The following is a 17,217-nucleotide window of genomic DNA, read 5'->3' as shown; positions in this document are numbered from 1 at the left end:
AATCACCTAATTCATTCAAGGAACAAAATTAAATGACATAAACTCGTTAAAAATTGTAAAAATTGTATTGATAATATATAAATATACGAGAATTTAAAACTTAATTAAATCACTAAAAGTTCTTAAATTTGTGAAATATTTAAAACTTAATTAAACCATTAAAAATACTCAAGATAACTCAATCACAAAATCATTTACTAAATTTTAACATTTAAATATTTTACAACTTCTTATATATTTATTATTCTTTTTAATATGATCTTATAACAATTATTTTATGAAGTTTCAAATTTCAAATAGGTCCTACTCTCCTAAGTTTCATTTAAGGAGAGAAGAAGCATATTTAAAAGTTAATGTTAATGTTAACTATAATAATGTTGTTTAATAGAACTATTTGTTAAATAGATTCTCTATACATTATAGTTTATATAAGTTGTGAAATAGGTTCTATGATTCAAGAAAATAAGTAGTAGTGTTAATTGATATTAACTTAAGAATCCATTTTTTTAATATGGGAAATCCGTTTAATTCTCTAAAATAAATTTATGGTAATAACATTTTTTAAATAAACTAATTATATATTATATATATATATATATATATATATATATATATATATATATTATCAGGAAAAAAAGTCTTTTCTTTTCTTAAATTTTATATGCGTATATCTATAGCTAGACGTCTTCTCAAATTACTTTCTTTATTTTAACTAGCGTCCACAAAGACGCGATGCATTTTTTAAATATGCATGATATTATATTAATAAGTGATGATAATATGATGTTATTAAATTAATATATAAAATAAAATAATATTTATTAAAAATAAAATGAAATATATAAGAAAAGATGAAAGAATAATTGTTGATAAATAGAGAAAAAAAGTTTATAAAAACAATAGTCAATTTCTAAAAATTTAATAAATAATTATATTTTAAAGAATAAAATTGATATTTTGAAATATGGACATAAAAGAAGGAATACTCTTTATTATTGTTATAGATAAAAATGCATAATAGTCTTCATACATTTTCATAGTTTTTAATTTAATAAATTATAATTTAGTTAATATTTAAAATATATATATATATATATATATATATATATATATATATATATATATATATATATATATATATATATATATATATATATATATTGATTGATCGATGTCCTCCTACTTTTTGGTGTGATTCAAATACTATAAAGGGCAATTTTCAGTAAGACCCGTTAATTGTTTAGTAAATAATTTTTTCCCTCTAGAATGTGTATAAGACTGATTAAGTGTATGCTTAGAGCTTAGTTTGAAATTAATAGAACAACAATCCACTCCTTCTCTTCTTTCTACATATTATGTTTTGAAAGCTGAATTTTCTGCTTAAAAAAAATTACAAATGAATATCCAAACACAACTTAAAAGTCTAATGTTATGGATAGATAATTTTTTTTAATATACATTATTAAAAGTTGCTTTTTTATCATGTAAATGAAAAACATTGTTAAAAATAAAAGTCGATTCAACTTTAGTTAAAATATATCTTTAGTGTAAAAACGTGAAATATTTCACGTTAATTTTTAAAATTAAAGTTGAATTTATAATTGTTTCATACTTTATCTCACTTCCTAAAGTTACTCAGTAATGATGCATATTTAATTTGTTTTAGTAAAACGGAATAAGTGGCATTTATTTACATTTTCTTAAAACACAACACTACAGTATTAATTTCAAACAAACAGAAAATATGCTTGTAAGAAGGTGAGTCTCTCTTTTTTTGTTGTTGAAAAGGTAAATCAAATTTCTAAATCTATGGAAGTGGTTTTTAATTTATTTATTTGGTCTTATACAAAATTGATGTAAATATTGAAAATGTTTTCCAGAAATTAGAGGTGCGAGTGAAGAGAGAAGAACAGAAGAAAAAGAGAGAGAAGAGAAGATCGGAGTAGAAGTGAAGCGGCAGTGCCAGAACCACTAGCAACAGCAGAATGGGAACCTTGGGCAGAGCTTTCTACGCCGTCGGATTTTGGATCCGAGAGACCGGCCAAGCCATCGATCGCCTTGGCTCACGCCTCCAAGGCAACTACCTCTTCCAAGAACAGCGTACGAATTCCTTCAATTTTTCATTTTCATTTCCATTTAATTAGGGTTTCATTTCAATCTTCAATGTTTCTTATCTCGATTTCAAATTTACAGTGTCTAGGCATCGACCTCTGATGAATCTCTTCGACAAATATCCTTCCGTTCACAAGGATGCGTTTGTGGCCCCCAGTGCCTCCCTCCTCGGCGATGTTCACGTTGGCCCAGCTTCCTCCATTTGGTATGGATGTGTTCTCAGAGGTAAACCCTACCACCATCACGCTGTTTCCAAATTTTATTTTCAGTGATTAGGGTTTGTTTACTTCGTCTGAGATTAGCCTTCCCGGGAACGTATAGGATTACAAATGAATGCCTAGTTTACACTTGTTTGATACAACTACAGGAATGTGAAACCGTTTTAAGTGATTTTGGGTTCTCATTCAATTGCTGGAATTGTAATGTTCAGAGATTCGGCCTTACGGGCACACTATCAGTATTTGTATTTGTCTGAAATGCACGTGTTAGGAGAAGTGTGGCTGGTGAGAGATTGGTATTTTACTTGCTTAACGGAAACGTAAAATTTTTGCAAGGCTTCTTCTGAAGTGAGCTTTTTCCTTCAAATAGTATCTTCTAATAAACTTTTCTGCTCTTACGAGAAACAATAAATGTCATCGACTTCTCCCGTATGTTAAAATAAGGTTTTGGAAAAGCTAATTTGGGAGGATTTTAATAAATTTGTTTATGTAAAAGTTAGTTGTAGCTTATGGATAAGCTTCTTTCATTTTTTTTCTTCCTTTTCTTTTTCTGTAAGCACCAATTGAGAAATTTATTCAAACTGGACCAAAATGTGTAAGTGTATCTCTATTATATCCGAACACTCACCTTCAATCACGGAATTACAAATTCATTTCTTGCCCAGGGTATGCTTGGATCCACGTTTATGTGGTGAACCTGATTCCAACCCAAGTTTTAGACTCTAGTCTAATTGATTTCATTAGCGATAGCTTTTGCATCAACACTAATGTGAGTCATCATGTCTGTCCCATGTATACCTTTCAAGCTTGTGGTTCCAAATCCTTGGCGTCAACATTAATTTAGTTTACAATAACCTGAAGACCAGAAAGGTGACGTGACGTCCCTTCAGTTCCACAATGTCATATACTACAAGACAAAGATAATAATGATATATTGAAGTGACAAATGAGACACGTACAGATCACAAGGCAAAGATGGCTAAAATTGCTGAACTTAAATCTTTTTTTTTTTCATTAAATATATATTTCTTATATCAATGTTTTGAATATTAACATCATAACAGAAAAAAATAGTTGAAGATTAGTTTACGTAGTTCCGTTTCCTGTCAATGTTGTTACATTTGTTGTAGGTCAAACTTGTGTTGCATTATGAATTACTTCTCTTATTTGTATCTTTTTGTTTTTTGCTTTATATGTGACTGTTATATTAATTCATTTTCTAAGACCTCATGTTGTGCATTTTATTTCAAATTAACGAATTGCAATACTAAAGACGCCTACATAATAGTGTGTATGTGTATGCACCTTAAACTCCATTTTGTGCGATTACTTGTCTAAAATCAATTTTTATTGCAAGTTTCCCAGCTGTATTTTGTATCTAAACCAATTTTCGAATATCTTTAATCTAAACCAAAAATCACATTACTCGAAGCTCACATTTACTCAGACTTACTTTAATAAATCATGTTCATTAAGAATTAATTATCAAAAGCATAACCAATCGCCCGTTAAGTTTCTATGCATTTCCTTTTGCTTTCTGAGTAAGATAGTATGGACCAGACGTTTGTTTCCTTATTCATTTTTCGTTGCTTCAACTCACATTCCAATGGAGTGTGAGAGGCAACTGTTGTACCTCTCTGTTTGCTATGCTATACGCATGTACTCATAATCATTTACCTGCATATTGCATACTTAATATATCAGAGAGTTGAGTACTGATGTTTCCCAGCTTCCTCTTTCCAATATTTGTGCTTCTCTCGCTGTTTTATACCTCTCTCTGAACATTATGCTTTGTGTGAAGGTGATGTTAACGGCATAGTTATTGGATCTGGAACTAATATACAAGACAATTCTCTTGTTCATGTTGCCAAGTCTAATTTAACTGGAAAAGTCTTACCAACAGTCATTGGAGATAATGTTACTGTAGGTGAGTGAATGTGATGAATTATTATTTCGTGAATGACTTAAGCATTGTTTTAGTATGAACTCTATATAAGGTTTCCACACTGTGATCATAGGTCATAGTGCTGTGTTACAAGGATGTACTGTTGAGGATGAGGCATTTATTGGCATGGGTGCAACCTTGCTTGATGGTGTGTATGTTGAGAAACATGCCATGGTTGCTGCTGGAGCCCTTGTAAGGCAGAATACGAGGATTCCTTATGGAGAGGTTTGTATGAACCTTCTGTTTCCCTTTGAAGAGAATGGGCATGTGCTTTGTTCTGCTCTCTCTGTCTCTTGAATATTTAAATTAAATGAAGTTACACGTGTTATGATTGATTAGAGTTATCAATGGAAGTTGTCTAACCACTCAGGCCTAAATTTAAATGGATGATTCAAAAGGTCTTCATCTTATTTATTTATATCAGGCATGAGATGGTCTTTGTATCTTTAAACTGAAAGACTACTTTTACTTGCAGGTTTGGGGAGGTAATCCAGCAAAGTTCCTGAGAAAGCTCACAGAAGATGAAATGACCTTCTTCTCACAATCTGCCTTGAATTATTCCAATTTGGCTCAGGCTCATGCTGCTGAAAATGCAAAAGAACTTGAGGAGACCGAATTTGTAAAAGTTCTTCACAAGAAATTTGCTCCTCATGGGGAGGAATATGATTCCATACTAGGTGGTGGTCAAGAAACGCCCGCAGAGCTTAACCTTAAGGATAATGTTTTGCTAGACAAAGCTCCCAAGGCTTAATTTCTTTCTTTTTTTTCTAGTATCTTTAATGTTCGATTTTCCGGAGAATGGCTGCGTTTGTTTCCTAAAAGTTTGGAGAGCTCACACTGTTATCTCAAATGGCAACACATGCTGCACGTGACTTTATTCATCTCTGTGCTTAATAAGAAGCCTTACTTTTTGTTTCTGGATAATGACCGCAATTCAACAGTTTGGCAATAGTTAGTTTTACAGTCATCCATGGACACATCTGCAGTTTACTTGCTGTTGGGAATGTATTTTAAAATAAAGATATCAGTTCAGATATGCCGGATGAACCAGTACTTTCATAGATTATAATATTTTTTTTTCTGTCTCATGCCATGCATTTCAATATAAACTATTTATGTATTTAAAAATAGTTATAAAATCAAATATAATTTAAACATACTGATATCTAATATAAAAATGAATTTAATTTATGTTAATTTTATAAAGTTAAAATTGATATAATTTATTTAAGATATTTTATTTTCTTTCTAATCATCATTATTAATAAAACACCTCAATTAGTAGTTACTTTAAAGACAATAACAATTTTAAATAAAAAAACTTTTAATAGTATATATAATATAAATATTTGCAATTATGCAAGTTTTTTTTTTTATAATCATAATGCAAAATTATATAATAAATCTGTTAATTTTAAGTACTCTCAAAGTTTAAAGGATTAAGGACAAGAACACCATGTGATACAATAAATATTTGAAAAATCCCAGAAGAGTTTTCAAAAACTTCCATCGGCAATTATCGAATCTGAGTCTCCTAAGAGAACAAGAAATATGGTAACCGCTAGACCACAATAAAGTTTTTGATAAATTTGTTTCTTATTTAAAATGTAATTATAATAAATTTGTTCAGTGTAGCAAAAAACTTCCGTTGCCGGGAATCGAACCCGGGTCTCCTGGGTGAAAGCCAGATATCCTAACCGCTGGACGACAACGGAATTGTTTGATAACTTTCACAGTAAAAGTAAACTATACATTTATGTTGATAACATTTAATTAATAAAAACCACAATATTACTCAAAATAAGATCACCAAAATGGTACAACTACGTCTTTTTCGTTTGTTTAGCTAAATAAAATTAGAATACTTATTATAAAATAAAATATTTACTATGTATTTCGTTTCAGATTTAATAAATTTTTTCAATAAATATTTCCTCTTAACAACTTAAATTCATCGATAGAAAATTATATTTTCCTTGACATAGTAACATGTGTGTTATGAAACAATTTTATTAGAGACAATATTTTTTTTTTAATAAAATATTTTAAATAAAATATTCCTTATAACATTTAACAGTAAAAATATAAAATTACTAAAAATATTATAAAATTGATAAATCCAAAGTAAATAGACATAATATATATAATGTATTAATACATTTATCCCTTAAAGAAAGTAACTATAATAATAAAATATATACAAACCAACTATAAAGAATATTTTTTTTTAGAGAGATAAGTGTTTTAGAGTAATCTTATTCCTTTATAAAAATTCTATTTAGACTTAAGCGTTTTATCATTGAAATGTTAGGGAATAATTATTTTAAAACATTTTCACTTCTAAAATACAACTTCCAAGAATCTCACACTCTTTCTAAACGTTAATTTATTGCAAGAGAGTATAAAGTACGTTTATTACATAATAAACTTGAGGAAAATTAAATATGTACTAATTGAATTGATTATTTGTCATAAAATCTTTTTTTTTTCTTACTAAAATGCTATTTTTAATTCATTCTTTATATCAAGATGTATTTGTGAAATATTTACTAGGTGATTAATCTTATAACAAAACTTAATTGACTATCTTTAACAACATTCTTATTTTTAGGTCTATTTTTATTCATCAAATTTTAGCTTTAAATGTTAACCTAATTTACACTTTTAAATAAATATAGTGTTATTTTGTTCACAAGACTATTTTTATCCAAAATCCAAAAACTTGTTAGCACAAATAATAAGTGCATCGATAGTAAAGTAGTAAAGGATAAATATTTTTTTTTTTCTCAAGGATTTATGCACATATGATAACTATTGCGATTTACAACTCAATTGGACAAGAAAGATCATCAAAACACAATAGAAATTCTTTTAAATTTTTTATCAAACAATTTGTATGCGAACAAAATTAATATAAAATATTTACAATTGTCAATATTAGATTTCATCCTCTTCATTCTCATGTATTCACAAATATCTAAATTTTAATTTCATGTCAAAATCAGGTCACAAATATACTCAAACTTAATTCTTAGTGACTTTGAACCTATGATAACTTATAAAGTTCTAATCTCTTAAATCTTCAACAAGCAATCATTCATTAAGTTCCATACTCTTAAAATATTAATGAATCATGTTTTATCCCTAAATACCATCATGTATTAATCTCACCATAAACATTGGACATAAAAAATCAAATACTAACCTAAAAATGGAAAAACATTTTATTAACATCATAGAATACACAAAAAATGTTGGAGGTCCCACATTAACCGGAGATAATGCAATTTCGTAATATATAAGTGAGTACAAACCTTATCCTACAAAATTAGTTTTGTAACGTTAAGTTAGTTTTTAACAAAAAATTATCTTAAAAAAATTTAATCTCAACAGTAAGTTTAACTCTTTGTGATGGAAAAATTAGAATTTACAAATTGAAAAGATAAGAAATAAATTGAAACAAAAAAGAGGATTTTCCAAGGTTCTTAGCAAATGCTTCAATCATGTCTACACTTTGCATCAATACCTCCAATACCTAAATTCTTAAAGGTTGTTTGGATATATATATATATATATATATATATATATATATATATATATATATATATATATATATATATATATATATATATATATATATATATATATATATATATTACAAATATAAGTTGTAAACGCCAAAAAGAAAATGATGAGTTAGAAAAGTTTGTTTTTCATTATTAAAAAATAATAATCAATAAACTAAATAATCGAAATTTTTATCAACAATTAGAGATTATAATAGGTCAAGCTTTATATGAGCATTATCTAATCCTATTTACATCCGTCTAAAAAAAATTGTTTTGTTACGTACTCCATTATGTACTGTAGTTTTTTTTTTTTTTTTATATTTATAGTATCCACGGTACCTGTAATAAATATATATATATATATATATATATATATATATATATATATATATATATATTTATATATATATTTATATATATATATAATTAAATCTTTAAAAATATAAATATAGATAAAAAAATTAAGTACAAATCAAATTACTCAATATAAATAAACTTTGTCTTTCTAAAAAGTAAATTTAAATGAAGTATATGAATTTAAATTCTAAACTATTATTCCATAATTTATACCTCTTTCATTAATAAAATTATTTTGATCACTTAAATTTTTGAAAAATAAATAAAATTTACTAATAATTATTAGCTAATAATCATTATATGTATAAATTGAAAATATTCGTATCCACTTCATCCACAAACGAAAAATTAAAATACCTATATTTATTATCCATTAATATTTATTAGAAATATCAATTTAATATCCATCACGAAATTTATAGACATACATATATGAATATAGACATTTTTGTCATCATTATATACAACCCTAAAAACTTGATATGTGAAAATGGAATTAAATAATAATACCAAATATAGAAGAAACTGCATATTTTGTTTTTTAATTATCATAATTTATTATGAATTAAAAGAAAAAAGTAATTAAAATCAAGTATTGTATAATGAAAAAATGAAATAAAGTGAATTAATATAATTTCTTGTATTAATTCAATCTCTTGATTTAAATACCCTTTAAATTTAACTTGAGGTACATTCATTTTCTCTGGGGTCATCTATATAAAAATATAATGGTGGTCTTTTCAATTCATGTTAACTTTTATAAAAAAAAAAATTAAAAGATGGCAATAAATAGAACATTACCTTTTCTATTTTTAGTTTAGGAAGGTGAACATATCCAACAAAGTCTCAACGGTGCGTGACTTAATAGTAAACATAAAGTGGCCAACACAAGGTCCCATTCCATTGCACCTTTATTTTTAATTCCATGTTTGTTTCCATTATTACCGTTCAACATCGGTTTTAATTCAAAAGTATTCAAACAATATACTTATCCTTTAAAATCACCTTTTAATATATATATTATCCAAACACTTTTAAAAAATTCTATTTAAATAAAAATTGCGCGCGAGGCGCTCGTACACAAAATTAATTTTATAAAATTTAATTAATCTAAAAATAATTTTATCAACGTTCCAAAATAAGCATAAAGTTGGTCGATTATTATCGAGGAAAGAAGAAGAAGAAGAAAAAGTTGATTGAGACATTTACCCCCACACCGTACAAAGTCCAAACAAACAAATCTAACTCCAATTATACAACATAGGACAGTACCGGAATGCATCACCTTTGTTTTTGTCTGATTGTTTTTATTATAAACAAATGGGCATGGATCTCGCTTCATTTCATTTCTAGGAAACATAGATTTCCCCATATTTCAACCCAATTCCACATTAAATTCATCAATTTCATGTTCTCTTTTTAGAACATGGTAACAAATAAAAACAATCAATGAAACCTTATGGTAAATATTAACAAAGTAAACTTATATTCATTAAATATTCAAAGAATTGTCCACTGTTTTAAGACCGTTATCGTCATTTCACGCTTCAGCTTTATGTTTTACACCTTGGAATTTTCACTCTTTTCGTTCCCAAACAGTTTCTGCACACTATACTTCACTCAGAGAAGCAGGAGTGACCATAGAGAAGAAGAAGAAGAAGAAGAAGAAAAAATGGCGCATTCTCGACAACCGAACAAAGCTGCCGTCACGCTCTCCAACAAGAGCAACAACAATGGGACCTTCTCCTCCAGTAAGACCCTATACGACGACGTTTACGGTGGTCCTCCGAAGTTCGGCGTTTCAACCCTCTCCCCTCGTTTCGAAGACTACCGTGAGATTTTCGGAAGCTTCCACACCGCACGTGCCTCCTCCATTCCGCTGCTTGATCTTCCCGCCGTCCATGACGCCGAGGCCTTCTTCGATCCCCGAAGCCACTCTTTCAACTACACCGAAGTTTTCGGTGCGTTGGATTTTGAGCTTCCGTCCGACAACTTGTTTCACCGCCACACTGCTCTCGACGCTGCCTCCTCCGAAGAATCCTGGTAATGACAATGCTACTACTGTCCTAGCTACCTGCCTTGCTTCGTGTGTTTAATTCGCGATCCCTTCGCGGCTTCTGTTTTCCTTTCACCGAAATTAGAGGATTGGCAACTGAGTTGCTTGCTGGTTTTTATGTTTGACTCGGTTAGAGTGAATTCATGACTTCGATTGAGGGAAATCGTCGCATTTGGTTAGGGGCGGGTCGTTCTTGTGATTTAATTTAATGAATTGTGCGTTTGGAAATTAGTTCTTCTGTGATGAAATTCGGGTCGCTTTTGTTCTTGAGTACTTTGATTTTTAGTCACTTATGTTTTTCCGTTAAACAGGATTAGTGTGTTGTAGATTAACTGTTGAAGTGGTGAACTATTTGTAGTTTATTATGATATATGGAATTGTGGACTCCTGGTATCTGTAATTCCAGGTGTTATGCTTTAAAGTATTTTTATGCATGTTGTAAAATTTGCTTAATTGCACTAAGTTCATACACACAGATTATTGGTTTTAGTTTACTTCAAAAAGTTCAAATGTTGCTTAGATTAGACTGTATTCAATGCAAATAGTTCTCTAATGTAATCATGAACTTTCATCATTTACAGGAGTCCTGAAGAAACTGATTCGTTTTCTGAAGAGTTAGATCAATCTGCAATTAATCAAAGCATTTTGAATGGAAGTATTTTCCACTCTGTTGATGGTAATGTGGGGTCGAACATTTTGTATCATAATAAGGTCGATGGTACAAGCAATGAACATATGTCAAAGGGGAAAAATCACTTGAGTCAGCTGCATGCTGCTCCTGGTTTCGGAAGAGTGTACGATGAAACTACGCAATTGCATCAAACCAATTCCTCCTATCAAGTTGCTGATGATATTGATCTTGATATGGAATTTAGTGCAGAGAATGTGAAGGGAAACCACCCAAGGGCAACAACAGTGGCACATCTGGGCAATTTTACCTTTGGGGAGCAGACTTTTGACAGCGATCTAAATCTTCAAAATGGAGGAAGCAAAAAGGATTCTCATTCCGGTGAGATGTTCATAACTGTGTCTGACATAAACCTCAGAAGTATGCCCTCTCAAGTGCCTCCCCCATCTCGTCCACCTCCTGTAGTGGATGCAAAAAAGGACATGTGTGGACTTCATTCAAACAGCAGGGTGGTTGCTTCCGAAGAGACATCCGGTGCTGTTTCACCACCTTTCTTTGATGCGGAGGATCATATGAATTCGTCCGTTACAGCTTCTGCTGATGCTATGAATGAAGCAATGCTTATAGCAGAAGAAAAACTTAGGAGTACCAAAGAATTAAAAGGGAGAAAGAAATGGAATCGTGAAACCTATTTGAAATCAAATTATGATGCAAAAGTTAATGAAGCAAAGATGTGTAAGGATATCACTAGATTAAGTAGCTTGAATGATGAGACAGCGCTGGGAAGTTATGACTGGAGACATTCAAAGGCAAAATTATATGCCACAGATGACAGGCAGGAACTTAAGAAAGCTTCCCCAGAAACTACGGACAATTTAGAAGGGAAAAGAGCTGTAAACATGTTCGAGGAAAAGAACAAGATGGAATCCCGGTCATCTCTAGAATCCGATAGAAGCACAGAAGTTGGAACATGGAAAGATGAATCTGAATTTTTTGAATTGGTGGGAATGAAAGAATCTGAAATGGTAACTCAAACTGCAAAGCAGAGTAAGAATTTGATGCAAGGTATTGGAGCCCAAAAACATGGTCAGAAGGAAAGAGAGGCATCTAATGTGCAAGAAAAGCATAAACAAGTAAAAGCAACTGAAGAAAATTTCCAGGTGGAGGAGTACGAGAAAAAGTATAAAGCAACAAAAGAGGCTCGTGAACATGATGAAAACATTATGAAACCTGAAGCATCTAATGGGAAACAGAGGCAAAGAGAGCACATAGAAAGGGAAAAAATGGCCAAAGTATTTGAGGAGGAAGAAAATGAGAAGAGTATAAAAATAGCCCACCAGCATGGAAAAAGTGAAAAGAAAGTAACTGAAGCTGACCAATCCGCAATCATGGAAGACGTGTGTGAGATGGGAAACAGAGAGCATAAACAAGCAGAAATCCAGAAATCCATAGAAGTGGATAGACAAACAGCAAATGACATTCAGCAGGCCACGGGGCTTAGGGAAAATCAGAAGAAACTAAGGGAGGTTGAAAAGCAACAACAGAACGTGAATAGGCACAAGCATTCTGAGAAAATGGAGGAAAATAGAAAAACACAAAGCGAAGCTTTTGCTATAGGACAAACTGACCAGGAGGAAAAACTGAAAGGTTCTGGGAAGCTGGAAGATATTGTTGAAAGATCAAATGCGGCTGTGGAATCTGATTACACTGAGGAAACAGAGGTCTGCAAAAGTGAAAATCAAATGAAATTGAAACTAGGTAAACGGATTCAGATGAACAAGGGACTGAAAGAAGCTCGTGAAAGAGTAGAAATTGAGAAAAGCCTCAAAAGTTCTTTTGAAAATGAAGAAAGTGATGGAGGCGTATTACCTGCCTTCAGGTGGGATGAGAACGGAAAGAAGCTTAAGGAAGACATTGAACTGGAAGTAAAAGAGATAAGACTGAAAGAGGCTTCTGAGCAGAGGGAAAATAAGGCATATGAAAAAGATCAAAGTACAAAGAAATTTGAAGATTTTTATGATGGGGATGGAGAAGGAAATATACCTCCAAAATCAGGAGACGGTAAAGGGATTCAGAAAGTTATGAATCAAACTCCAGTGCAAGAACAGATTAATAGGATGCTGAGTGAGGATCAAAAGAAAAAAGTCACTGAGAGCACATCAAGCCAAACATTTGCCTCGGAAGGGAATGTAGCTGTATCAAACGAGAATAGACACCTGGAGCAATCTGAGAATATGAACAAAGATGGTGAAATGGAGAAATGTAAGGGACTGAACAAGGATTTGGATGACAAGGAAAGGAAAGACGGGGGAAAGATGAAGAATGCTGAAGTAACTGATGAGACATGGGAAATTGAGAGTGGCGAAGATCTATCTACTCAATCAGCCTCCATGCATGAAGCATTTATTAGGAAACCGAAGGTATCTAAAGATTATGTTGCAAAGATGAGAACTGAATGCAAAGTTGGAGAAAAGCAATTGAAAGGGGTAGGGATGGAAAATCAACTGGATAATGAAAAGTTCAGTGCGCCTGAACAAATGACTGCAGGAGATGCAGAGCATTCAAAAACCCAGTCAGAGAAGGAGGAAGACACAGTGACAAAGGTTGATTGCAGAAGGAGCACAGAAGCAGCTGAACCTATTGTTCAGGAGACTGTAAATGCTCAGAAAACTGCCCAGTTGTTTCATATTGGTCAATCCACAGAAAGCAAAACTAAGAGTATTAATGAAAAATCTGCAATAATTAAAGATACTGAAAGGATGAAAAGAGAAAGAGAGTCGGAAAAGGATCATCTTAGAAAGATGGAAGAGGAGGTGGACAGAGAAAGAGAACGAGAAAAAGAAGTTGAGAAGGCAGTGCTGGAGGCTGAGAGAGAAAGGGAAAGGGAAAAGGATAGGATGGCTGTTGATAGAGCAACTTTTGAGGCTCGCGATAGGGCATATGCTGAAGCTTGTGAAAGGGAAGAAAGGGCTGCATTTGAAAGAGCAACTATGGAAGCACGGTACAAAGCATTGGCTGAGGCCAGGGAAAGACTTGAGAAGGCATGTGCTGAGGCCAGGGACAAGTCATACATTGATAAAGAAACTACAGAGGCAAGATTGAAAGCAGAACGTGCTGCTGTAGAAAGAGCAACTGCAGAGGCTCAAGACCGAGCCCTGGAAAAGTTAAAGAGTGAAAGGACTGCGTTTGAGTCCAGAGAACGGTTAGAGAGATCTGTATCTGACAACTTTTGTGGAAGACAAGACTCTTCGTCCTCAGTGAGTATCTGTTTAAATCTACTGTTGATAAATTGTGAAATTGTCCAATATATTTCTAATGAATTAAATAACAGGATATGCTGGATCCACAGTTTCAGAACTCTAGCTCCTCAACGGTTTCCAGACATCCATATTCTCTTTATGGTGGTATGTAAAATAGAACGTCCCTGCAATGCTTTAGTATGTAGTCTCGTTCAATATTTTACCACATCCTCTTGCTATATAATCTTGGCTAAATATTTGGATTTCTTTGAAGCTGCCTCTTTTTCTGAGAGATCAGAAAGAGAAGGTGAATCACCTCAGAGGTGTAGAGCTAGACTGGAGAGGCATCGCCGAACAGCTGAGCGTGCAGTAAGATCTTCAATCTTTTGATGATAAAAAATAAATGCACATAGACAATGACATAATGATGAATTTTCTGCAAATTTCAGGCAAAAGCTTTGGCAGAAAAGAACATGCGTGACCTTCTAGCTCAGAAGGAGCAAGCTGAGAGAAATGTGATCCATATAATTTTTCTCTTTGTATAAATTGTTGTTTCTGTGGCTCATTGGTTACTCAAGTCTGCTGCTGTTTGCAGAGACTATCAGAGACTCTGGATGCTGAAGTAAGGAGGTGGTCAGGTGGAAAAGAAGGAAACTTGCGGGCCTTACTTTCTACATTGCAATATGTAAGTGCACATATTCTGAACTAGGTTTATTTATGCTGCTTCTATAACCTCCTACTCCCAATTTCACACAAATAAATGACACACACAGAGTACAGTTTGGCATGTTTAGGTCGAGGTGACGAGTCTCAAATAATGAGAAATGTATCTATCGGGATGTTTGATCAAGATGTTTAAAACTTCTGCAATTTGTGACCTTTTGAGTTGCGATGAGCAACCATCCAGAATAATCTAAAATTGGTCCCATTTTTAACTTTTTTACTTGTCAGATCCTTTGGCCTGATTCTGGGTGGCAGTCAATCCCATTGACGGAGGTCATTACTTCTGCTGCTGTGAAGAAAGCTTACAGGAAGGCCACCCTGTGTGTTCATCCTGACAAATTACAGCAACGTGGAGCTAGTATTCAACAGAAATACATATGCGAAAAAGTTTTTGATCTTTTGAAGGTGTGTAATGCATACAAGCTATCTTTCACTTTGTTGGTTTTATTCATTTTTTTGTTGCAAAAAAATGTCCTGTACCTAGTATGGATAAGGAGTAGGAAAATGTTCCTGGTTGACTAAGTGGATACTGCGGAAGGTAAACTATTTAGAACGAACACTTCACACTGTACAACAAAAGCATTAATAGGATTCAGCAAAACAAAATCATGAGTAGGCCAAAAATTAAATGTACTTGATTTCACTTTTGGTCTTTGCAACCCTAATTCTCTTTCTTTTTCACCTACTCCCCCAAGCAAACCTATACCGAGAGAGCACTATCAATTCATAGGAGTAGGGGATCAAACGCTTTCCCTGATGTGGAGGTGTTGGTAGGTTGGCCTATTTATTTGGAGCATATTATTAATCTCATATTTCCAGGGTGTCACATCATAGTTTTTATTTTATGTGCTTGGAAAGTTGGCGATTTCCATACAAATGTAATAAAACTGTTATGTAACCGTGTAGTATTCATTGATCACATTATTTGATGGTTTAGCTTCATATACATATACTTCACTAATTATTATACTTCATCTACTTCAGGAAGCTTGGAATAAATTCAACTCAGAGGAGCGGTAACATACCTGTCAGTCCAGGTCTGGTTTTTCTCTCTCCCTTTCTCTTGCAATTGTGTATAGAAGTCTCACCTTTGCCGGAAGGCACGCAGTCCAAGCTTCCAAAGCCTTTTATAATTATTTTGTCAAAGTATATGTTCTGTTGTAATAGTCTCATCAAAAGTAAATAGATACATAAATTATAAAGCTGTAGAAGCTAAATTGGGAATTTGTATGAGCAAAATTTTTGTTATAATAACTTATTAATAAATTTCAAGAAAAAAAGTACCAAGTAAGAAAGTGGAAAAAATGGATTGGAGGTTATCGAAGCCTATATTTAACAAGATTGCCTACTTACCCTAGTTTAGTGGTGCAACATTCGCTGCTGTTCACGTTGCACGTCTCGTGTATTAATATTCATACTTGTTAAAAATTTCAGTCACATTATGTGGTTCGATAATCCATATAAGTTTTGTTAGTTAGTTCCATAGGCATGGACGCAACTATCGAACTGTTTCAGAAAAGAGAGAATGTGACAAAGGTTTCGCTAAATTCAGACTTTAATTTTCGAAGGGGGATTGCCGGAATTGGAACAGCACAACTTCATAGACATCTTAGTAACTCTGAACAATTATTGTTATTGTAGTCTTCATCCCAATATATATTGAGCAAGATATTATTACTATTATTATTTTATCAAAAATAATATTGTCATAGGAAAAGGACTAAAGGCGATTTTTTTCACAAAAACTTTTGGCTCTTGTTAGAGCTGAATTTGAGTTTATCTCAGATATCAAACTTTGAAACTTGACACGGTTAAGTGTCATACATTAGAAGGTTGAACTGAAAAGCATCACGAAAACAATGACAATTGTTGCAACACTGTTTGGGCTGTATTTCATGTCGCAATCTGCTTGTTTATTCAACAGGCCACAGGAAAGTACTGGAAGACTCTGTGTCATCGTGGTTGTTTCTTTGGGCTAAATTTGCTTGTCAAGTTCAGAACAGCTTATAGTCAAGTCCCACCCGAACCAAAAAATAAGGATGATTTTATATTATAAATCTATTATTAATTTAATTAGTGTTATTTTTCACAATATATATATATATATATATATATATATATATATATATATATATATATATATATATATATATATAATCAATAATATACACAAGATTGATATATAAAAGACTGAATTAATTTGTGATACTCAATTATACAACAATAAAAAAATAATTTGAAGGTATACATAACTACTAGGAAAATTACCACCACAGTTTATTAAACAATTAAAATAAAGCTTAATTTCTAAAATGCCACTTTCCTATATTTTTCTTTCTTTCTATTTATTTTGGTAGCTTTTGGGAGCAC

The 17,217-nt window shown here is 32.0% G+C and overlaps 2 protein-coding genes and 1 non-coding gene across 4 annotated transcripts; 2 read left to right on the top strand and 1 right to left on the bottom strand.

The window, feature by feature from the left end:
- The first annotated feature begins 1,735 nt into the window (after window positions 1-1,735).
- On the top strand, window positions 1,736-5,363 carry LOC114174092 (gamma carbonic anhydrase 1, mitochondrial-like). Of its 2 annotated transcripts, none has more exons than XM_028058844.2 (6): window positions 1,736-1,758; window positions 1,881-2,100; window positions 2,194-2,337; window positions 4,132-4,257; window positions 4,349-4,500; window positions 4,751-5,363. In XM_028058844.2, exons 2-6 carry the CDS (start codon window positions 1,986-1,988, stop codon window positions 5,024-5,026), a joined length of 813 nt encoding a protein of 270 aa, XP_027914645.1. In that variant the 5' UTR covers window positions 1,736-1,758; window positions 1,881-1,985; the 3' UTR covers window positions 5,027-5,363. The 2 variants fall into 2 exon arrangements, with proteins under 2 accessions (XP_027914645.1, XP_027914642.1); XM_028058841.2 differs by lacking the exon at window positions 1,736-1,758 and adding an exon at window positions 1,770-1,788.
- A 555-nt stretch (window positions 5,364-5,918) lies between these two features.
- Window positions 5,919-5,990, bottom strand: TRNAE-UUC (transfer RNA glutamic acid (anticodon UUC)). The gene has a single exon. It is a non-coding gene; the product is annotated as a tRNA-Glu (tRNA).
- Window positions 5,991-9,768: 3,778 nt separating this feature from the next.
- On the top strand, window positions 9,769-16,142 carry LOC114173560 (uncharacterized). Its single transcript, XM_085670160.1, has 8 exons — window positions 9,769-10,244; window positions 10,839-14,142; window positions 14,217-14,289; window positions 14,399-14,493; window positions 14,574-14,639; window positions 14,720-14,809; window positions 15,076-15,252; window positions 15,832-16,142. Exons 1-8 carry the CDS (start codon window positions 9,874-9,876, stop codon window positions 15,865-15,867), a joined length of 4,212 nt encoding a protein of 1,403 aa, XP_085526286.1. The 5' UTR covers window positions 9,769-9,873; the 3' UTR covers window positions 15,868-16,142.
- The last annotated feature ends 1,075 nt before the right edge of the window (window positions 16,143-17,217 follow it).

This window comes from Vigna unguiculata, chromosome 2 (assembly GCF_037176805.1).
Source record: "Vigna unguiculata cultivar grain cowpea cultivar isolate G323 ecotype 2 chromosome 2, ASM3717680v1, whole genome shotgun sequence".
In the NCBI taxonomy this organism is placed as follows: Eukaryota; Viridiplantae; Streptophyta; class Magnoliopsida; order Fabales; family Fabaceae; genus Vigna; species Vigna unguiculata.
The sequence above is the reverse complement of the archived record's forward strand: the minus strand, read 5'-3'. Positions and strand labels throughout refer to the sequence as shown.

Excerpts from the sequence above, each read along its gene's own strand:
- LOC114174092 (XM_028058844.2), top strand. The coding sequence starts at position 1,986 with ATGGGAACCTTGGGCAGAGCTTTCTACGCCGTCGGATTTTGGATCCGA. Across the intron at positions 4,258-4,348 it reads TGGAGATAATGTTACTGTAG|GTCATAGTGCTGTGTTACAA; the intron begins GTGAGTGAATGT and ends CTGTGATCATAG. Across the intron at positions 4,501-4,750 it reads CGAGGATTCCTTATGGAGAG|GTTTGGGGAGGTAATCCAGC; the intron begins GTTTGTATGAAC and ends TTTTACTTGCAG.
- LOC114173560 (XM_085670160.1), top strand. The coding sequence starts at position 9,874 with ATGGCGCATTCTCGACAACCGAACAAAGCTGCCGTCACGCTCTCCAAC. Across the intron at positions 14,143-14,216 it reads GACAAGACTCTTCGTCCTCA|GATATGCTGGATCCACAGTT; the intron begins GTGAGTATCTGT and ends ATTAAATAACAG. Across the intron at positions 14,810-15,075 it reads TACTTTCTACATTGCAATAT|ATCCTTTGGCCTGATTCTGG; the intron begins GTAAGTGCACAT and ends TTTACTTGTCAG.